The following is a 23,880-nucleotide window of genomic DNA, read 5'->3' on the forward strand; positions in this document are numbered from 1 at the left end:
CCCCGAAAGGATAACACAGTGCAAGATGAAAAGCTGACCTAACTAATAACAGGAGGAAATCACTGAAGTCAGTTTTACCTCAAAGTGCAGCTACTGCCGATACATCCAGAGAAGGCACGTGGATCCGTTTGTCTCAAATGGATACCATTTGCTGGCACCCAGCTGCCATCTTTGTGGCCTTCCCCACACTTGACTCTGACATGGCTTTTCCTTCTCCATCCAAGCAAACACAGGTGACTGCTGCTCTTGTACCAGGCATACCCGCTCCAAGATGTGCTGGCCAGCATCTGAATTATTTCAAATCAGGCATTTTAATGCTTCACATTACCAGTTTTTCAGCTGACATTTTTCAGCAGTGTCATAGTGGGTAATGTTTCCCTAATCTGGGTGATACCAAAAATGACTGGGCAATGAAGGACTTGCAGAAAACCTCCTGACACACCGTCCACCATTGCTGCAAAGTCCTGAGGAAATCTGCTCACCTCAAGGCCGCAAGTAGTCAAGGGGGGGTGGGGGGTGTCTCAGGGCAATGGGTCTCTATAGGGGCTCTCACAGAGGCAAGCCTTTGCCTCAAAACTGCGGAGAAGAGTCTCGGAATAAATTTATCGGGGGATGGACTGCGGAGAAAAGTCACAGAGTAAATTTAAGGGGGGCACCAGCCCGCTCGGTGGGGTTCCCCCTCCACCGGCGGCTGCCAGCGCTCCCGGAACGATGAGCTCTGGGCGCTGTTTCTGTGAGGGAGGCGGGGAAGGAAGCGGGGGCGGGTTTGAGTGCGGCACCGCCGGGCTGGGCGCCTCGTCGGGCGGGTGGCGGAGAGGCCGGCGCTGGTGCCGCGGTGGGCTTGGCGTCTGGGCCGCCTCCCCTTCGCTTCACCCTCAGACCGGGCGGGAGGATGAACCTGGAGCGGCTGAGGAGGCGGGTGCGGCAGTACATCGACCAGGTGAGGCGCGGGCTGGGGGTTGCTGGGGAAGGGGCGGCTGGCCCGCCGGCTTTCCCCCAGGCCAAGCCCCTCTCGGCCCGGCTCCCGGGGGGAGGAAGGCCCCGGGTGGGGGGCGGGGGGCAGCAGTGCCAGCGTCTGTAGCCGCGGGGAGGGAGCTAATTTTGAATTTATGCCCCGTTTGCCCTGGAAGGGGAGGGAGCGGGGGCGGGTGAGGGGTGCGGGGGGCCGGAAGCGCCGCCTGTGCTGGGAGGCGGGGGGTGGCGGGGTCGTGGTTCCCTCTTCCTTCGTTCGTTCGGAGGGGGAGAGCTCGGTGTGGCAGCGGTAGGGCCGCTGTGTGGCGAAGGCGTGTTTACAGGATCGCCACCTCCCGGGTTGTGCAAGTCGGGCCGTGCCTACTTGGTGGCTGGAGATGCCGCCGCGCTGACCTGCGGCGCTGCGGGCGGCTGTTGCCGTTTGTTGATGGGTTCAGCAATTATGTTGCTGCAGGGCAAACAAACAAACAAAGCAAGAGGAAAAATGCATTAATAAATTAGATTAAATATAGCATGGAACTTTGCTGCTCTGTTTCTAGTTCAGACCCTTGGTATTGACATCGCTCCTGAGAGAAACCCATCCCTTCAGTTAGCACAGGCATTTGGGTGTGTGGCCAGCGAGTCTGACTGAAAGATTGATCAGGGACCCAAGTTAATGTGGCGAATTTTATTTTATTGTTTTGTTTTGCTGTACTCAGTTAAACTGGTTCACCAAGCTGCTTTGCCACACAGCTATATCGGCACTGGTGTGGTTCTGAGGAGGGGGCATCTGGAGGAACGTGGGACTGCTTCTTTGTGTAATATAGTCGGCTTGTAGCACTGTAGAACTATAGAAGTGTTGTAGAATTTAACAGAAATTATATAGTGCCCTGTAAGCCTGGATTATGTCTCTCTTTTGTGCTATTGAGAGTTATTTAAACCTTAGTTCTTGTAGACAGCTATTACATATCTGGGGGTTTGGTGGTTGGTTGGTTTTTTGGTTTTGTTTTTTTTTTTTTTTTTTTTTGCTTGGGAGGGTGGTGATGGTGATTTTATTTTATTTTTCTTGGAGGTGCAGATTGAAACCAAACTATTCTCTTGCCACATTTGCTGGGCATTCTTGATCCCCATCAAGGAGGAAATGTAGGAACACAGGATAGAAGAGACCACTTAGGTCGTGGAGCATAGTGCTTTCTGAGGACTAGAATGGCTCTCAATGTGTGTTTTGGTAAAGTCTGCCAAACCTCTGCTCTAAATGCATAAAACAATCTCTAAGGTTTACATGTAACAAACTCTGAAGCTGTAACATTGCAGGAAAGAGCAAAAGTGATTAAGGCTTTTCTAGTGTTACAAGTCCTTTACCATGGCAAGGTATCTGTTAAATGTCCCGCAGAATCCTGGGAAGCATATCATGTCTCATAGCATGAAGGGTAGAAAGGAACAATAGTAGCCCTTGCTGATCTTCTTAGAGAATAATCCCAGCCAATTCTACGAGATTTTGCCTAGAACCCCAAATCTGATGCAATCTTAGCCGAGTTAGTGGGATGGATATACCTGCAAACTCTGCTTCCATTGGTTCTCTAGTTGCCACTTGTTTTCTCTATTTCACCCACTTCTCCTGAACTGCAGACTTAACAGTGAAACTGTATATCTAGGAATAAGGGCAGATTCGCATAGGGACTGTGGTTTTGTGTGAGGTTAAAACATCTTGACTGGAGCATGAAAATTTCTTAACCAGAGATCCTGCTGCTGAAGTTTCCTGAAGTAATTTGTATGTCCTTTTTTTATACATAGTATTCTCTTTCTTCTAAAATGTAGCATTTATTTTAACTGGAAGGGGGGGTTTCTTGCTACTTTTTCAGTGATGGCAATCAACTAGTGACCTATTTCCATACTTAAGTGGTGTCTACTTTTTGGTCAAAGATACCTGCATTTTACTGGGAAAAATTATCAACCCCACCTTGAATTACTTTTTGATGTCCTTTTAAAGTTACAGTACTGGCCCTTTAAAACTATTTTTTGAACTTATAAAAATCTCAAATGTATATCACTGTTCATTAGAGACTACATGCATAAGATAATAAATGTGAAGGATGTACAGTGTATTTCAAAATAATACAGGAAGGCGAACCCCCCAAAAATACTAATTATTTCTGTCATCTTTTACAGCAGCAGTATCAAAGTGCCCTGTTTTGGGCAGACAAAGTAGCTTCATTGTCTCATGGTAAGTAGTTGCTTTTTAAATTTTTATTAACTTCTTTCTGATAGTGTTCAGTTTTGGGTTTGTTGGTGATTTTTTTAAAGCTGTTTGGCTAAATACTGAAGTTCTGAGTTTGGTGTAAGGGTGTAAGTGCTTTTCTGTGATCTTTGAAATGCCATTTTTCCAAAAAGAACAGAGCCAATCTTCCTTCCCTTTTGAACTTTGTGTTAAAAGTGATGATTGGCCAAACCTTAAGGTTTGCCTGCCTTAAGAGACAAAAAGAAAGAAAAAAAAAAAGAACTGTGAGTGTCAAGGTCGGTTTCCTACAGGATTCACAGTTGCTCTGGGTGACAAATAGAATGCAATTTTATGGAGTGAGTTGATGCTGGTAGCCTGTGTCTGCCTACAGCTGTGGTCCATTTACACTTCTTAAAATGATTCTAGGAGCTTGATCCCATGAAAGCTTTGGTTGCCAATAAAGTAGGAGAGTACTAAATTGTGCTTCTGCAGTCATAACTTCAAGCTGCAGAGGTCTAGTGCTTTCATTTTCACTGTTGTTAGGTTCCCACTGATCTTTTTTGAGACACAATTCTGGGTTTTTTTTCTGCCCTATGTCCAAGGGCAGGGTAACCTACAACTGCTACTTTTTTAGATCTGTATCACTGTTGTGTCCTCATAACACACCTCTGGTATGAGATTCTTTGTATTCACTGTCTAGTGCACTATCTGATATCTTTAAAGTTAGAATCTGATTATTTTTTTTCATTTTAATCTCTCACTGATAGATAGTCTAAGTTGCTTATAAACATACATATATATATATATAAAAAATATGACTTTGTAATCTGATAGGATGCTAGAGTGCGGAAAAATACTTTTCTAGGGAAGTGGAAGTGTTTAAAAATACGTTATAAATCAATGGTTTATAATTTGTTCTTTTATTTTAGAGGAACCACAAGATATCTACTGGCTGGCCCAGTGTCTCTACCTAACAGCTCAGTATCATAGGGCAGCACATGCCCTTCGATCGCGTAAGTTGGATAAGGTAAGTCATCTTCGTCAAAGACTTACTACTGTTATTACACTTTTAAACCTTTTCTGCAAACCACAGTGACTACTTCACCATCAGAGGATAAGGTTTATGGGAAAATTAATTAAAAAACCTGCATGATGTAGTTTATCTGAACCAAGTGTAGTCCTGTGTTCAGTCAGCCAGATTGAAAATGTTGGCCCCAGATAGGGTCACAGAAAAGAGAAGGTGTCCAAGGATGTAAGTATAGCAGGTATGGGAAGGTGGAGTGTCACTTCAGGTGTAGTTGTTTGAATTGTCTTTCTGCTCTGCTAATGAGTGGTGAAGGCAAGAGTGAAGCAATTGTCTTTTGAGAGTTTAATAGTAGTGAAAGTGATACAGACTTAGTCATTTTGGTCAAGAAAGACTTTTGGAGGTGAGAGGGATGAAGCCATGCAACTGAAAAAGGAGAGGAGCAAAATGGAGTCCAGCAGTGTAAGTTAACATGCTCTGTCTTTATAACTAATACGTATGAAACATCTCTTTCAGTTATATGAAGCGTGTCGCTACCTTGCAGCTAGATGTCACGTGAGTACACGTTTAAACCTTTATTGGTGACAAACCAAACTAAATAAAAGATGCATCCTGGGAAGATTAGGTACCTGACAGGCAATGTAGATGTCTGTGTTTGTTGGAATAACATGCTTAAATTTTGCGACAGTTGATTTCATTCTTTAACCTTCAGTATGGTTGCTGGAGTATCTGTTGTGCTACTGTTCTGAAGAAATCCCACTGACCTTTTTTTTTCCAGGAAAGAAACATACTCCTCTAATATTTTGTGGGGAAAGCACATGAACCACTTTTGTCTCATGTCTTCATGTTTACATTTTTAATTGGTTGGTTGTAGTCTGACCAGAGGAGATGTGATTTTTGGTTTTATAAGTATAGTTTGGAGCTTTATACCTCTGTGTAAAATGTGATACATAAATAGTAAAATGTAGTGCTTGCACAGGGCAATTGAATCAATTGGTAGATTAAATGTAGACATTTGAAATAATCTGCTGCTTTTTCTTTTTTTTTTACTTTTTTTATTTTATTTTACTAAAACCCATATTAACTATTTTTAGAAGCATATCTTCTTCTGTGATTGCGTAATGCTGAATAATAGATTTTTCTGTAGGTGTTAATTCCATAATTTTTTTGATGACTAGTAAAATATTTGACTGCAATTATAAAATGACATATGTCCAAATAAGAATATGCATGCATGAAAAACCTGCTGATAAGCACTGGTTGTTTTAATCTGTGCCTTTCAAATGTGACACTGTGTTTATTGATGCTTTATGTACAGATGTTTCAAATCCCATCCTTGTTTTTTACATCCACATGTCTGGCTAGTATGCTGCAAAAGAACATCAACAGGCCCTTGATATTCTTGATATGGAAGAGCCAATCAACAAAAGACTTTTTGAAAAGTACTTGAAGGATGAAAGTGGATTGAAAGACTCTACCACAGACTGGGAGATGTCACAATCCTCTGTAAGTGACATTTTTTAAACAAGTATTTTTATAACTGAGAAAACAATGTGTGAAGTCGGAAAGTGATTTTACTGCTGTATGAATCTGAGACTCTGTTTAAGCTTTCTTTTTTGGATAATGTAATTTTTAAAAGTGATGAATTGTTCTCCTTTTGGTCAGAAGTCATGTGTTAGCTTGCCTGTATGAAAATAACTTGTTCTGCTAGAATGAAGACTGATTTTCAACAACTTCCCATAAATTATTTGCAGACGCTTTGCAGGAAGTTCATGATCTGCCATTGGTTTGTAGTCTTTTAGCTCTATGCTGCTATTTCAGTATTGATAATGTAAACTAACATTTCTTTCAATTGGGCTGCAGGTTCTGAGATAACAAAGCAAGTTTTCTTCTCCTCCAGTTACTTACAATCAAGTATTTCCTTAACCTTATTCTCAGTGCTACATTTTTTAATCGCACTTGAAAATTATGTGATGCGAAAGTAAAGTTTCTGAAGCTCAGTGAAAAAGTTCTGTATAGGTGCACAGTCAAGAGGGATCAGTACTGTGTGTAGGCTGTAGAGTCTGTGAATAGTCTTTATTTTTGGAGTTAGGAATTGATATTAGCTGAAACTACAGTGAAGGTGATTAACAGATGGCATGTTCCCTGTAAGACTGAAGTAGCAAAATGGGTTAAATCATCGACGTGAACTGATTTCAAATGCTGGTATTGATGGGCATAAGGGAGAAGCAGGTTAGACTGAAGTTACTGTAGTATACCTTTAATGGGAACATTTAAGCTACCACCGCAAGCAAAGGAAGAAGTCTCTCAACTTTGGCTGTTCATTCTTTCTCCCTGTTTCATGGTACTCTGGCCCAGACAGGTGTTTGTTGACTGATTATTGAACTAAATTGGGAAACTATTTTGACTGAAAAATAACTCTGCCAAAAAACTCAGCTTTATCAGTCCTTCCCTTCACAAATGTTTGTGATAATATAGTTCACTAATGTGAGGAGAGGTTTGGTTTGCCAAAGGAGAGAAGTGGGTTCTGCTTGAAGAAATTTTAGACCAAACTCTTCTCTAGGAATGTGGCTTTTTAAACTTAATTTGATTAGTTTGCACAGGCCCTAGTTCCAGAGTAAGAATGACTGGTCTCTGAGCTGGTAACAATATTATCACCGTAGCAGCCCCCTGGGGTTTATTAGTTGTTAATGCAGCTATAGTGTTATTTCTAGTGTGGGGACTGCTGAGACAGTTGGTCTGTCTGATGATATTGGTGTGTAACATGTTAACTTTCTCTTAAGTAACTTGCTGGCACTTCTGTGGCCTTCTGACTGAATTAAACACCCATCTAGGGAGTTTTGAAAGGACAAGTTAGTTACTAGACATCTTAGCACAACTTTAACTATGGTAATAGTGATCTTTCACTGCTTTCATTTCTGAAACATCTGTGTTTTGGATTGAAAAGAAGAATATGTTTTTCTGCTCAGAGTAGTTGAGTCTATTGATTTGGCCTTTTTCATCTCTGCTGTGGTCATTCTTGTCTTGCATGAAATATGTGGTTTAATAGTCAACAGATAAGTGAATTACCTTTGGAAGTGACGATTTCCCTATGTTGAGTATGAAGGGAATTTAGTATATCAGAGAGCTGGGTGCCAGAAGTAGAAAAGATAAATTCTGCCTCCTTCAACTTATTTCAAGCATGTGTTTGCTTGCTAGTAGATTATCTGAGAGGGCATTCATTTGATTTTTTTTTTTTAAGGTAGTAGAGACAATATTTTATTTAAAGACAGCACTAGAAAACCGGGTTCTATCATACATGAAATGCTTTTTACTTTTCAGGGAGCCCATTTGATTTGTGCTCAAACCAAATTGCAAATATTGATTCAGTCTTTGACCTTCAGCCCTGCTTTTCCACCAGATCAAGAGCTCTATATGCCTTTTGCGAGGGAAGATCTATGATGCTTTGGATAATAGAACCCTAGCAACATACAGCTACAAAGAGGCCTTGAAGCTTGATGTTTACTGCTTTGAAGCATTTGATCTTTTAACATCGCACCATATGCTGACGGCACAAGAAGGTCTGGATAGCAGTATTTCTCAAATACAAGTAAAACTTAGCTGCTTTCTCACTCTGCCTTTTTCATGGATAAAAATTAAAGCAATACTGCAAGTAACAGACTCGAAAATTTTGAGAATAGAAAATGTATGAAATTAGTGAAAATTCTCATCTGCTCAAACTTACATTTGAACTTGATTTTTTGGCCTTGCAGTGCTAAGAACTAAAAGAAACAAAGTAACCCAGCTGTCCTGTTTGTTAGCTCTGGAAGCTCCCACGCTCTTTGCTTAGCCTGAACAATGTTTTTCCTGTGTCTTCAACTTCGCAAGATTTGAATCTACAAAACCCTAGTGGTCTTTACTTAGTTGTAGGAGATATTGGTTAATATACCATTCTGAGTGGTAAAATTTGACATGCAGAGTAAATAAAAATAGTGGTGTGTTTGTTCAGCTATTAAATGTTATCTAAAAGTTTAGAAGAAAAGACGAAGTACTGAATCATTGATTTCCATAATTAGTAGCATTATCTGTTTCAGTGTATCTGTACTTTTGTCTTCCTTGTAGTTTAGGGATGAGCATCATAAAATTCTTTGCATCTCTTAAGTTCTTAAAATGTTGGATCTTGCTATTTCTTCTGTAATATAACCACTTTTTTTTAAATCCACATAGAAAAAGAACTTCTTGAATCTCTACCTCTTAGCAGACAATGTACAGAAGAAGAACAAGAATTGCTTCACTTTTTATTTGAGAATAAATTGAAAAAGGTAAACCACAAAACTGACTAAAAAGCTGGAGAATTGATTTGAAGTCTTGACTTCATGTGTAAATTTTCTTTGATTCCATTTATTCTGAACACTGGAATAAATAAGGGCTTTGTAGTTTTGGTTATTTTAAAATTTATGATGCTGGAGATATCACTTTATGGGGGTACTATAACAGTTTTGTATAAACTGTTTGTATAACCAGTATTTTCTGGTGTGATGACAACTTGAAATTCTGATATTTTTTTTTAGCTTCATTTCTTGAGAAACTTCTGGGTGGGGAAAAAGAATATTAATAATGTAGCCAAAATGCTATATCCTACTATTTTCAGGTAACTGACAATGTTATTCCAGACTATTTTTCCAAAGAAATGTGAGAACACTGAAAGCCAACTATATATTGCTTACTGTTCATTTCTGCAGCCTACACTTAAGATGTTGACACTGGCAAGCACCTTTTATGTTCTAATAAAGAAGCATTTTACCAAGCAGGTTTTTTATGGACTTTCAGTTTAAAACGAAGAATTTGAAGAAACTTGGTATTCTTAAGTATTCTTTTAGAACTAAAAATACTAATAGTTATACTATCTAATTTTAGGTTGTTTGTAGTGTAACATACTGTTTCTTTTGCCTTTCAGTATAATAAACCCAGTGAAACACTGATTCCTGAATCAGTAGATGGTCTTCAGGAAAACCTCGATGTGGTAGTATCCTTAGCTGAAAGACATTATTATAACTGTGATTTCAAAATGTGTTACAAGCTTACTTCTGTGTAAGTATACAAAGCAACTTTGAGGGGTTTTTCTCATATAGTGAAGTATAATAAGTATGCCTGGACTTACAGTGAATATCGTTGTTCAGTGGGTTGACATACATAACCATTTGATACAGAGTTACAGGTATTTAAAATGTGTAGTTTGTGTCTGGCAAGACATACTGTTTTTATGACGTGTAGCAGAAATATCCAAAGCAAAACTCCAGCACTGTGCTGTACTTCCCTTCATCCATCCTCTTCCTTACTCTGGTACCTTCAGTTCTGTGTTCTCTCTACCTATTTCTTGGCCTTCAGAATGAACAGGTTTGAATCAGTTGGTTAGTTAGGAAGTATGATTTCTCTGGCTGATTAAAAGTTATGTTAATTTTAATGTGCTGAGTATTGTGTCTCAGTTGTTAATGTAGCCCAGGCATACGCTGCTGTGCAGTTGTCGTGTGGGTCAGAACAACATGGATTGCTTCTCAACTACTGTAAATCTGAACACATGGTTGGGGAGCTATTTTTTCTGCTGGCCTGACAACAACCATTTTAAGAAAATTGTATTTTTATGTATGTAATGCATAGCCTCAGAATATTAGTAATATTGAATAGAAGGGGTGGTTGGTTGTTTTTTTTAATAGTAAAGCTTTTTCTTACCGGAAGCAAGCCATCACTATGTAGAATATCCTATGTAGCTGAGTATAGACAAGATTTTTGGAAAGGCTGTAGAGAATGCTGACAGGGTGAATTTAAAAATCTGAGTAAAATCATGATCCTATTGAAATAAATTACTCCAATTAAGTCAATAAAATTATACGAGTGCAGATTTGTTTCTGAAACTTAATTTCCACAGTGTGTCTAGCAGAAAGTGGCAGGAGTCAATGTCTCCTTAGTGGGAGACTATCACAGATGCTAAAACTTGGATATGAGAGTCTGAGAAGTCCATATAATTTCAAAGTTTTAGACTCCCTTCAAGAGAGCATTTAATGCCTCTTTTATGCCTCTCATTTGAAATAATTTGAACTCTTTAAAAATGTCAAATAAACTATTTAATTATTTCAAGGCATGCTTCTCAGAGAATGGAGTCATAGTGTACTTTTGATCTAAGAGATTCTGTGAATAGATTTTAAGACATCTTTTTCTTCTCTTCCTAGTTCACCAAATGCTAACAAAAAGGGCGCATGCCTACATGCCATGTCCTGCATGCAGTCTGTTGTCTGTGAGACTATCATCCATTTCTAAATGCCACAGGAAATAAAAATTTAAAACTGAGCTAAGTATGTTTCCTAAGGCATACTGCTTAGACTTAAGCTCAGAAAGTTGAGGACTATTGCTTGAAAGTTGCTGTCAGATATATGGAAAAGATAAACAGAAACGTTGCTTGCCGTTTGCCGGTTAAATTTGAAGTGACCTGCAAACAAATGTGCATTGTATTCTGTTTTCCTTATTGTATATTCAGCTTGCCAGAATTTTCTGTTATCCTCTTTTGTTAAGTTAAATTAATAGTTATTTTTCTGGTTTTAAGATAGCCTTCTATTATGCTGTTAATAGTTACCTTCTAGTCACAAGTAGTTTTCCAGTGCCTAAAGCGGTAATTAACTGGAACATTACATACTATAAAACAACTTACTTATAACACATTACAATTTTTGAAATGTGTGTTGCAGATTATTTTTTATTTTTTATTTTTCCAGAGTAATGGAAAAAGATCCTTTCCATGCAAATTGTTTACCTGTGCATATAGGGACACTTGTGGAGCTTAATAAAGCAAATGGTAAGAAATACAACATTTATTATGAGTCAAAATAAGATTGTAAAGCTTCAATTTTAAAAAAGAATTAAAGATGCCAGGAAACCCCCTTATATACCATTTTAAAAATGACGTATGTTGTTCCTCCTATCTGCAGTTTCAAGAAAACAGTGGTATCCAGAAAAGAAGGGGGTTTCAGAGATGGTAGCAAGGCTGAAGAGGGGAAGTAGTTATGCAAGGAGTCTTCATTCATGATCATGAGTGTCACTGTCTTTTAACCACTGGGCTGTGTGGCCAGAAAGTTAGTGCGCTACACTGCTTCGTTTCTGTTTTGAGGTGATCTTTGTAGAGTGTACTTTTTCTGCTCAAAAGTAAAATACATTAAATTTAACTAGAAGAAAATCTTCATCAGTGTGTATGCTTAGATGGACATGATTATTCTGTGTTAGCAAAAATTCTAGACTCTTCTTGCCTTTGCTGTTGTGAAGGCCTCTTTTTAGTTTAAACAAGTTCTTAATCATGCAGCACCTTTGCTGGGAATTACAGGAATAGCTTGCTTGCAGCTGGGATGGCTTCTGATTTCAGACTGCATATAAACATCCAAATCAAGCGAGGAGCTCGAATGTCTTTAAAATCAATTGGAAAATAGAATAAGGAGCTCATACGATTTGCAGTCTCTCAAAGGAAGGTGCATTGCATGTAGGCAAATAGATCATTACGTGTACTAGTACTTCTCAATGTTTAGTGAATGTACTTTCAGTTAACTACATCTGAAAATGTGGCCAGTACTCTTGATTTTTCTTCTGTGTCTGCCTTGAGAAGCATTTTGTAAATAAGCTGGTATTTTGTATGCCAGTCTTCATGTTTGATTTTTCTGAATCTGAGAATTGATCAAAGTACTCCAGGACAAACTCATCAATTTAAGACCACGGTACTCTAAAGAAATAGAAATTTTATGTACCATAATGCTATTTCTTTTGAAACTGCGTAGGCAATAGAAATGTTATCCTATGTCTGATTACTTCCGTTGTTGCTAGAAAACCTGGAGTAAGTTATTCTAATAACTAGAATTATTATTTTTATTACATAAGTAATCACTTAGAATTATTTCAAGTAGTATAATAATTTATTTGCTTTTGTCCTATTTTCAGCATATTAATGCACAGGACTCTACTTAGAAATTGATCTAGCCTCTAGTATGTTATACCTTTTAGGTGTAGGAAGTTCAGTGGTGGTTTACCTTGACAAGACACATTCAAGTATGATACTACAGGTGCTTATTTTAATGTATGTTAATCACCTAAGTTGTTTGAGAATTCCTAAGGAGTGGGATGTATAGCTGCTGATTTATGTGCTGCGGAGACTTATGGGTTGGGGGTTTTTTTTAGTTAATTGTAAAACTGAATCTGTTTTGAGGCAGTTTGAAGCATTACCACTAAAAAGAAAACATTTTTCTTCATTTCTATGTTAATAACATTAGATGTTCTGGATATTTTGTATAGAAAGCTAAAGGGCTTGAAACATCTTAATGTTTTAGCATGTTTTAATTTTATTTTCTTTTTACCCACTATGTAGAGCTTTTCTATCTCTCTCACAAACTGGTGGACTTGTACCCAAATAATCCTGTAAGTTGTTCTAAGCCTTCACTGACTGGTAGTTTTTCTAGGTGAAAGCATCTAAAAGTTGTAATGTAATGATCAGTTTGAGTAACAGAATTCAAAATCCATTTCTGGATGAGCTAGTAAAAATGGTTTGTTCCTTTTATTTTCTATGCATTGTAATTTTCTTAAACCAAGGATCTTTTTTTAAAACAAAGTACCTGTAAAATATATTCGATGTGAGGTATTCACTTTGAATAATAATTTGAAACAAATGCTACAGTAATAAATGTCTATGCCTCTCTGGGCAACCTTTTTCAGTGTTTGATCACCTTCATAATGAAAATTGTTCTCCTTCTACTCAGTCTCAATTTTCCATGTTGCAACTTGCACCCATTGCCTCCCATCCTGTCACTGCACTTCGGAGAAGAGTCTGGCTCTGTCTTCTGTATTCCTTACTATTAGATAATTGAAGACTGCAATAAGCTTTCCACTTAGTGCTCTCTTCATGAGGCTGAACAAACTCAGTTAGAGGTGTACATGCCAGCAGTTTTAGCTTGTCTGTAATATCAAATATAATTTGAAAAGCTGACTGTGATTTCAGTGAAAATGTTCCTAACTTCTCCAATTATAATCTGTTCCTCTGTTTTGCATCACCTCTGGTGATGTTTCACTAAAATCAGTGTGATATACTTAATAATATTCTATTTTTATTTTAATGTATAGGTGTCATGGTTTGCAGTAGGATGCTACTATCTCATGGTTGGCCACAAAAATGAACATGCCAGAAGATATCTCAGGTAAAATTTTTTTCCCCAGTTTTCCTTAGGGATCTGTTGCACACTTGCTAAACAAATTTCATGATTGTAAGCTCATAAAGTAAACAGAAGCCATGATAAACCAGCTACTACTAAAATATTCCTTTTGTTGACACCCATTTTTTGATATACCAGTTTAGACCTCATTCATTGAAGTAATTTAAAAATGCAGAGACTTATGTGGAATCTCTTTTGGCAGTCCACCTTCCTCTTGTGGGCAGGTGTAGTCCCTGCGTTTGCTCATGCTGCCAAGCTAACTATGCCTAGGTGATCAAGCCTCCATTCCTAGCTTAAGGACACTCAGGTGTTCTCCCAGGTTCAGGTTTCATATTTTAAAGGGAAGAGTGAGATAAATGATTCTGACGTTCAGCTGTCCGGTCTAGTTCTTTCTTTGCACAAGCAGCCTTGGACTTACTAGGCTGGTCAGTCAGTCCAATGCTCGCTCTTATAGGTCTTCTGTATGTGTATTGATAATGAACGCTGGGGAGCAGGACGTTGCTGTGAAGTAGGGCATTTGTGTTGGTGCTGTAAGCTTAAACTGAGAAGGTGTAAATCAACCTGTAAGGCTTTCATTTTTCTTCTTCAGATCTTTGTAGACAATATATGTAACGATGGGTTAGTAATTTACACTGTTTAAATGCCTGGTGGTTATGGGTAAACTATTGAAATTCCTGGCAAGTACCAGTGTGAAATTATTCAAGAAGCTGAGTGACATAGGTGGGTTTGGTGGTGAAATAAAGAGCATCTTTATTAAATCTGAAAGCATCCCTAGCCAAGAAGTGTCTATAGATGTGTTAGGGACAAAAAACCCAAACGAAAAACATCAGAATTCGTGGTAGTTCTGGCAAAGAGGAAAAAGGTCAGGTAAAATTGAAATAGTAACAAGATGCCCACATTTCGTGGAAAATAATTATAGTATGCAACTGCATGGCTAGGGACAACTATGAGCTAGACAGTAGTTTTTAGAAAAAGGATCTGGAGATATCATGGATAAAAATACAAGCTCCCATATTATTGTTTTGGAGTCATAGGACATCATGCTGGAGCATGCTGAACGGGGTACAAGGCACAGCCAGGCAGTGCCCTGTAACATGTGAGGGAAGTATCATTCTGGCTGCTCCAGAAGCAAGATCTGAAGGATGCAGATAGCTCCAAAAAGGGTTCCTTCATCTGAATACCAATTAGGACGACGACATTTGCAGTAGAATATAATCCATCTTTTATAATAATAACAATGCTGTATTGTATTGTGTTGCTGTTGACAAGTTAATGTGTGGAGAACTCAAGGTTGATGTGAGACATTCAAATTGAATTCAAGAGAAGGCAATAAAAAAGCATTCTGGAGAAGGTGGCCAAGGAGGAAAGCTTTTGAAGGGATTTAAGTTGTCTAGGATGTACGGTGGGAAGATACAAATGTTCAAATATGTAAAGTTTTGTCCCAGGAGATGGCGAACAAACTGTTCTCTAGGATCTGCAATGAGAAATAACAAATTTAGCTGTGAGAAGCAAAATTTAGATTAAATGTTAGGAAAAAATGAAGAGTTTAATGGTAGTTAAGCAATAGAACAGATTAGTTGTGGAACATGCAGGATCTCTGTATTAGAAAACTTTAAAAATAGATTTGGCACATCTGTCATGAGCTGTTTAGTTATGAATGTCCTTGCCTTCAGACTGAAACAAGAACATTAGAAAGCTCTGTAGGTTATTTTCAAGTCCATCTTTCTGTAAAGATTTCAGGTTGCAGTCTGGATGCTCAGATTGCAGTCTTCATCTTGGAACTTGAGTGACATTTTGATGCACGGCAGTTGTCTGTGCAGCGACAAATACTTTTCATTAAGGCTAGTACACTTATATGGCAGAACTTCAACACACATTTCGACCTAAGTGTTCATTTGCTATTTTGGTATCCTGCTTGTGAAATGTACATTTGCAGGAAAATATTTATTTTGAAATGTATAGCTAGAATTTTGTAATACACTGAGTCACTACTACTTTCTTCTGTATTTTGCCCAATTCACCTATTATATAATTGTTTAAGTTCAGTAATACAAAAGAATTCCTGCTGTCCACAAAAAGCAACAGAAATAATACAATGCATTCTTGAAAATGTGTGATACTTCTAAGTGCTGAATGGTTTGAACTTTTAAAATTAACTTTGTTTACCACGGGTCTTAATGGAATATTTTCTTAACATTGCTATGTAAGTAGTCATCTGAAGCAGATTAAATTTAACTTCAGATGTGTTTGCTTGTGACTTGCTCTTGATTTTAGCAAAGCTACTACACTTGAGCGAACCTATGGACCTGCATGGATAGCATATGGACATTCATTTGCAGTTGAGAGTGAGCATGACCAAGCAATGGCTGCATACTTCACAGCTGCACAGCTCATGAAAGGGTATGTCAAAAATGTCACAGTCAGGAAAATTAAAATTAATCCATAAATAGTGTAGAATATTGACCTATATTCCTTTAAACAGTAGGAATACATTTGCAACAATTATCTGGTTGAGAACAAATGAGAAAAAAAACCCAAATAATTTAATCATCTGCCTTTGACTGCATTGTTTATGATTGCTGTTGTGATTTTTTAAGTTTTAAAGTCAAGATTTATATTTAGGTAATCTGTTTTACCTGAAAGTTCTCTGAAATTTCTGAATCATGTTTGTTGTAACAGGTCAAACTGCTGTATAGTAATAACTTGAACAGCTGTTTCATGGTCTGGAGAAGGTTGTAAAAAAAGTCATGGATTAATCATGTTATATTGCATATAAAGCTATTGTATTTGATTGTAGTTATTGGTAAATGTAATCCCTGTAATTATTACTTCATATTCTATTTGTAAATTAAATATGGGAAGGAAACTAGGGGGAAAAACCATTTAAATCAGCTTTTACTTGAAAGTACGTAAATGTATGCAAACACAGTTGGCATTTCTTTATAGTTTGTAACAACATTCCTGGTAAGTGCATGTTTGGTTTTTTGTGATTGTTTGTTTTGGATGTATTTTCAGGTGTCATTTGCCAATGCTTTATATTGGACTGGAATATGGTTTGACCAACAACTCGAAGTTAGCTGAAAGGTTTTTCAGCCAAGCTTTAAGCATTGCACCTGAAGATCCTTTCGTTATGCATGAAGTTGGAGTGGTTGCATTCCAAAATGGAGAGTAAGCTTGCAAAATACAATTAAATACAATCTTAATTATGGTTTATTCTGCAGCATAATGTGCCAATGTATCTGCTAAAGTACTTGCACAGAACCAAAAGAAACTATAGTTCAAGTTTATATGGTGTTTACTCTAGACCCTTGCTTTCTACATTGTTCTTTGTTTAAGATTGAACTAGGAAAGAATTTAATGCTTGAGGAACATGCAGAGATTGATTATTATTTTCTGTGTGCCTGTCATTGTGTAGTTGCATACCTTGAAAAGGCATCCGTCTGCAAACAAGTGCGCACATGCTATAAAATTTTATACACCAAAACATTTTGTCAGCTCGGGAGGTTCCAAATATATTCTCAAAAAACCTAACATATAAGAAGTATTTAGTGAATATTTTTGGTTTGCTTCTGATTTTTTAACTTGGTCTTGTTAGTTCTGAGCGCATGCAAAATATAGCCAAATGTAAATTACTGGGTTTTATATCTCCTTTCACTCATATGATGAGATAATGTCAAAGAACTGTGCCTTGTAATACAGTTTTCTCATACTACTAATGAAAAATCTACTAATTTACTTTTCTTTCCCCCTACCTCCTCAATTCTTAGCTGGAAAACTGCAGAAAAGTGGTTTCTTGATGCACTGGAAAAAATCAAAGCTATTGGAAATGAGGTATTTTTGCTACTAATATGCATGACAATAAATCTGTAAAACTCCAGGAAATTCTGTAATATTGGGTGACAGAATATGTTGTGCTTATTTTGAGATAGACGCAATACGATACAAATTTGACTTTGAAACTTGGATCATCTACTTGTAATTGAGTATGTTGGGTTTTCAGCTGAGAATCATCACATTATCTTCCATGCTAAATGAAAAGGCAAATTTTCTATATGAAATTAGAAGAAAGTAAGTGTTGACTGGAGAGTGGAATCCTGGTCTCGCACTCAAGTCTTGGGTCTTAATAGACCAATCGTTCCTGACCTGAGAGTGGAACTGGGTACACATGTGAAGATGGTTTCTGCCACCTTAAGGTTAGGCATTTCTTGAATGACTTCTACTTTTGTTTGGATGTAATCCTGTAGGTATGGATTTGTTTTCTTTCTATCAGATAGAGACACTGTGTGGAAATGGGTCACAGGATGCTTAACCAACTTCCTGAAAGTAATCAAAATAACCACTGGCAAAAGGTTTGTCAGGAAATGTGCTTGTAGTTCATTACAACCCTGATTTCTCAAATGCTGGAACACACAAATGCGCTCGCACCTAATACTGTTCATTTTAGTTGTGTGTCATCATCTCATCTAAAGAAACGCATTATACTAGAGTAACTCAAGATGCCTTAATGAAAACAGTACCACCTTGTGACAGGCTTCTTGTGAATTTTGAAACAGGTTTTCTCAATTTTTAGCTTGAATTTAGTTTATGAGGACACCACCTCATCCTACTATAATTGTTAAAGCATCTCCTATCAAGATAATGAAACTGCTTCCAGAGCACAATAAACCTTCTATAAAGTGGAGAGCACTGAAAAAACTATTATCATGTGGTCAAGGCACACATTTACTAAAAGAAATTGCGCAGATACTAATGTATACACTCACCAACATATAAATATGGTTGTTCTGTTTTAGTTAAAGTTGTAATGTTCATGCACGTGCCACAAACTTTGTAGATCAGGGGCGTTTTTCTTGTTTATTGAAAAGTCCTAAATATCAGCAGATCCACAAACACACAAATGGAAATTTAGAATTAGTGGGAAACATCTAAATTACCTAGAGAGAGAGAAATGCTCTTAATGTTGTTATGAATCACAAATTCATAATGCAGTCAAGTCCAAATAATTTTTAATTCCAGGAAAAAATCTTTTAAGGATTTTGGTGGCTCAGATTGTCTTCTGTGTGCCTTGTAAATGAGCTCATATATTTAGTGCAGATGAAGGGGAAGAAGTATTTATGATTATTTTACAAATACCCAATTTGGATGGTGTTCAGTGCTCCTTGGCTGAAAGACTTCATGTGATTTTTAGCTTAGCAGAAAACAAATGTTGTTTGTTTTACATCCAAGTTTTAATATCGCTGACCCTTTAAAGAAATTTAATTGGCTTTGGGGAAAGGAAAAACTAGAAAAATGAGTTAATTGAATAAATGTTTTTAGCTTAAATATGCGCTTTGAAAAGAACTGAAAATGCTCGTGATATTTTTCTTGGTCATGAATGAATTGCCTTGTTCATTTGTTTGTTGATTGGGGTTTTTTTTAAGCAGACAAAATTCAGTTACAATTTGGGAAGCTGCAGTTATTTGAATTGTTACATTATTTTTCAGGTAACTGTTGATAAGTGGGAGCCTTTATTGAACAACTTAGGACATGTCTGCAGAAAACTCAAGTAAGCAAAGAGTATTGGAGCTACATTTATCTGGAATACTGCACAAATGTGTTTTCTCTAGGCCTACTTCTCACTTATATCAGGATTATGTACCACATGAGAATAGTGTAAAAATACCTTATAAGAACAAGATTCTGTAAATCAGCTTTTGAATGTAAATACGTTAATTGCCTCCTACATCCAGTGTACTATATGCAAGTTAAAGTACTTAATGTAAAAGCTTTTCCTTAACTATTGATTCTAATTAGATAAAAATTTGGTCATAGGCTTTTAGATCCTTGTATGGGTGTGAATTCTAACTGGATACTGTCCCAGTCTTGACATAGGTGAATATGTCCATTGATTTAATTAACATAAAGGTGGGTTTGTGCCAATTAACTGGATCAGTGTGTATTTTCGTTATTAAAGTGAAATATTCAGTGACGTTAACACAGAAATAAAGTATTACTTCGTGGGTTTTGAGAGCACGCTTCAATACTTAATTTCATATTTTTGTTCTAGGAAGAGAAAAAGAAAGTGCAAAGTACATATGCAAGCTTTAACAGTTTTAACATAGAGAAATGTCTTCTCATTAATTACCTTAATCTGAATCTGATTTTAACCAGTGTTTTGTTTAATCAGTGCCATATCTTTTTTTTTTAGTGTCATGATTTTAGTTGTCCAATTGGTGTATACTGTAATTTTTGTTTCAAAGCTGCTAATGAGAATGTGATTATGGTAGATATAAGTTGTACCTCTGCTTTGGCTTTGGTAGTAATGGCTTTGTGCTTGCCAATTAGTTTTAGTTTTCATTATGAAATACAGATGTATAATAGTTATCCCTTCTGCCAAGATCAAACAAAAGGCGCTGCTTCTGGAACCTATTCCTGAGTATAATTGCAGGGGTTTTTAAAATGCTTGTTTCAGTTCTAATTCCTTTTGCCTTTTTTTTTTTTTTTTTAATTTCTAGGCTAAGTTAGTAACTGCTTACGTCACACTTAGGACAACTTACATTCTATTATTTATTCAGGTTCAGAAAGCCAGCCTAATGTATTTCTACATCCTTGTAAACCATCTTTCAAGAAAATAAAGTTTAGAATTTAGGCAATGTACATATGCTTTGACAATTTAAAAAATTCTGTCATAATTTACTCATTTACTACTTTACTAATTTTTTAACTTATTTATATGTGTTCATAATACATGATATTGTGCTATTATGAAAAAACTTACTGGGTATATATCTGGTCATTAGCATTATGTGTTTGAAATTTGAAAGCAGTATATTAAAATACAGTGGTAGTCAATTGGTAGTTAATAGGTAAATGCTATGAGTGAAAATAGAATTCAAATCATACGAAAGGTTTGTGTAGCAAGTAAACAGTTGCATAATTTTTCTGCCTCAATTGTTACTTAATGTCCTCTAACAACTTCATGGTTTGCTGTTTTGCATAATTTCATTATAACTATAGACATTAAAATTTCTTCTGAATAGACAATTGCTATCTTTAATAACTTGGAACTAGGATGTCAAATGTGATGATTTAATTTCTGAGAGTAATGCCATAATGTATATTAATTGTTGTTTTATAAAATAACAAATGCAATGAGCAGTCTAATTAATGGATAATTTTCAAAGAAAAGGTGGCTGGTACTTGAAAGAAATTAGGGATATGTAAACCTTCTTTTCTGATACAGCAGAGACAGCAGGTGGCAAAATGGATGTGACAAAAGTACTCCTGTATGTAGCACTTAAGGGTTCTGAAATTTCTGCCCAGAGAGCTTTTCTTACTTTGAACAATGAGTGATTTCATCTTGTATTGCTCCTTTGCTCCCCTGGGGAGGAAAATGAAAGCTGCGGAAAGAAAGCTAATGTTACAATGAGCAGCATTAAACATCTAAAGCAATTTACCATAGCAAATTGCTAAGATCATCCCCAAATGGGGCCTAGCTGTATGCAGCTGTTGTGCTACATGAGAGGAACAATGATTTTTCAATTACGCTGAAGAAGAAAATTGTCAATATCTGTGAGTCTTTTGTGCGTTCTATTATGTTCAGAGTATGAAGCAATAATTTTAAGTTCTTGCAGGATGGCGTGCCACTGAGCTAAGAAAAATATCAGTACAATACTATAAAAACACCTTTCACCTTGAAGCTTACTAATAGATATTCTGTATTTAACTCTGACAGGAAATATGAAGAAGCACTGGAATACCATCGTCAGGCTCTAGTATTAATTCCTCAGAATGCTTCTACTTACTCTGCCATTGGCTACATACATAGTCTAATGGGCAATTTTGAAAGCGCAATTGACTATTTTCACACGGTATGTAACTGGCTTAAATTAAAGTGCTGGTCACAGATTCTGTTATTTACAGTTTCATTCTGTTTTGGTTTTGGAACAGAGAATGAACATTTTACCAAGCCTCCAAATTAGTGTTTCTTTTATAATCTTAATCTTTTTTTAAAAAGGATCTTCCTAAGTTTTCTATTGATTAGGTAAAAAATGGCCACTTTGAAAAACTTAGTACTTGGATCCTCCTTTGTTGTAAATTAATTGAATATCATATTTGTCATACAAATTTTATGTACATAAACTCATGCAGCTGAAATAATTCAAAATACTTCCAACTTAAGCCTTGAAGTAGAACCTTTACAATAAGTGCAACACGTTATACTTCATGGTTTGTGAATGATTCTCTGTCTGTATACATACCCTTTTCTGGTTTTGATTTTGTGCTTTGCTTGCTTACTAGTTCACCCAGTTTGTATGACAATATTTTAGTTGTGCAATTTTTTTCTTTTACACTGAAGATTATGCTCTGATAGCATTGGCAAGCAACATAACACACTCAGAACCGTTGTGGACTTAAGATGTAAATGGTTTTATTTGCTACTGAATACTTTTCACTGCTGTTTGGTTTTGGTTTTTTTAATAGGCCCTTGGTCTTAGGAGGGATGACACATTTTCAGTCACAATGCTTGGACATTGCATAGAAATGTATATTGGTGATTCTGAAGCCTACATTGGTAAGTTTCACTTACGTGACTCTTAAGTCATGGAGTCCTTTGAGAGGAGTCTTACATCAAGAAAGACTGTGTACCATTACCTAGTTAACTTACAAAGTAGAGTTTGGTTTTGTTTGGGGTTTTGCTGGTTTTGTTGGGTTTTTTAAATGGCTAAATGAGTCAGAACTTATCAGTAATTCTAGATGACCACTGTTTTTTGTAAGCATCACAACGGTAAATTCTTACCAGTATAAAGGAAAGACTTTGCCACTGAAGGTCGTGATGGTCTCTTTTACAGACAATACTGATTTGTGACAGCTTAGAAACCAAAGGGAATGGGGAGAAAATAAAAGAGAAATATGGAGTTAGCGTGGTAATGCTGCTGGAGAGAGATATGGGCAGAGTGGTTTTACCATGTCAGAAGTCTGCTCTGTGGAGACAGGATAAATTATCCTGACTCCAAAAATACAGCTTTGTGTATAGTTAAAAAAAAAAAAAGTGCTTCATGACAGTAATACATTATATTGCCACAGTTCAAAATATTCTATGAAAACTTTCTGCCCCCTCCCAACCTTTATAGCAACATATTTCTACTTCAATGAACTTAGTGATTTATCTGTAATGAACACAGTTGATGTCCTGTCAAGTATGTTAATGAGGCTGAAGCCAGTAAAAGCCATCTGTGTGTGCTCTGTTGTTTTTCCTGCAGATTTTTCTTACAATTGAAGCAGATGTTTCTTCTCAATAGTCTTGCTCCATATGTAGTCAGTTAACACATCTGGAAGAACCATGCAGCTGTGTGATATGCATTAATGCAAACCGTGCTGTGTGTAACTTAACAAAAAAAGCCTCTTAGAGAATTGGGAAGGGAATTGGCAATTACTTCTAACAGACTTTTGAATCGGAGTTGTACTTCTTATATTGTGCATTTTTTCAAAAAGGAGACTGCTGGATTTTTTCAGAACGACTCTATTCAACTTTAGTGATTAAGCAGCAACAGCTCCCTGTCAGTATGAAAGCAGAGAGTTGTAGTAATTTCTGGATGATAGTTTGAGATGCATTTTTTGGGAGTTTTTCATGGGAATAAACTAACGGTTTAACTGTTTTTCTAGGAACAGAGATCAAAGACAAATTAAGATGTTATGACTTTGATGTACACACAATGAAGACATTAAAGAACATAATTTCACCTCCCTGGGATTTCAGAGAATTCGACATAGAAAGACAAACTCTAGATGAAAGTGGCATAGTAACATTAGAGACATCACATCAAAGGAAGAGTACAGATACCAGTCGCTCGTTGGAAGAACCATTTGAGATAGAAATGAATGAAAGCGATATGATGTTAGAAACATCAATGTCAGACCATAGTACGTGACCATAAATGCTGGTAGAGAGCTCATTTTGTCAAAGTGTAATATGTTTGTTTTAGCATTTTTGTTACGGTGTTATACTTTCAAGAATTTGCTATTTTTATATGAATTCAAACTACTACCCTGTACTTAAAGAAGAAATAATGCTTGCCTTAAGGATGATTAAGAAGTACACATGACAAACTGTTTCTAAACAATTAATCATACATGATGAAGTAAAAAAATAAATTTACTTGTGTTTTTCCCTGAACTGTGTACTGGTCCATGTGTCTGCCATCACTAAGACTGTGAACGTTTAAAAATAGTAGTTAACATGGAACTGTTAACAATGTTGTTAAACTGAATAGCCAGTTTAATACAGTATTATTGTGGCTCCTGAGTTCTCATCCTGTCTGTAGAGAATGCTTTCTTAGTAAATAAACAAAAAAATCCATTAACTTTTATACTTTCTACTTCATAAATATGTATTCCTTTAAGGAGCAATTTCAATGGTTTTCCATCATTTGACTCTAATCTGGCATACATTAAATTGATGATAAAGCATGTTATTTTGTTATACTTTCTCT

At 36.7% G+C, this 23,880-nt stretch overlaps 1 protein-coding gene across 1 annotated transcript; it reads left to right on the forward strand.

The window, feature by feature from the left end:
• Positions 1–757: 757 nt before the first annotated feature.
• On the forward strand, positions 758–23,872 carry CDC16 (cell division cycle 16). Its single transcript, XM_080377435.1, has 18 exons — positions 758–940; positions 3,121–3,175; positions 4,099–4,196; positions 4,710–4,748; positions 5,559–5,699; positions 7,594–7,753; positions 8,400–8,494; positions 9,130–9,263; positions 10,940–11,019; positions 12,571–12,620; positions 13,320–13,393; positions 15,683–15,808; positions 16,424–16,576; positions 17,176–17,239; positions 18,892–18,953; positions 21,123–21,258; positions 21,872–21,962; positions 23,054–23,872. The coding sequence occupies exons 1-18, from the start codon at positions 893–895 to the stop codon at positions 23,317–23,319; spliced, it is 1,872 nt and encodes a 623-aa protein (XP_080233561.1). The 5' UTR covers positions 758–892; the 3' UTR covers positions 23,320–23,872.
• Positions 23,873–23,880: the final 8 nt, after the last annotated feature.

This window comes from Falco punctatus (genome assembly GCF_963210335.1).
Source record: "Falco punctatus genome assembly, chromosome: 2".
Lineage (NCBI taxonomy): Eukaryota > Metazoa > Chordata > Aves > Falconiformes > Falconidae > Falco > Falco punctatus.

Coding starts and splice junctions, on each gene's coding strand:
- CDC16 (XM_080377435.1), top strand. CDS start 893: ATGAACCTGGAGCGGCTGAGGAGGCGGGTGCGGCAGTACATCGACCAG. Junction 12,621..13,319: donor ACTTGTACCCAAATAATCCT/GTAAGTTGTTCT, acceptor TTTAATGTATAG/GTGTCATGGTTTGCAGTAGG. Junction 18,954..21,122: donor CATGTCTGCAGAAAACTCAA/GTAAGCAAAGAG, acceptor TAACTCTGACAG/GAAATATGAAGAAGCACTGG.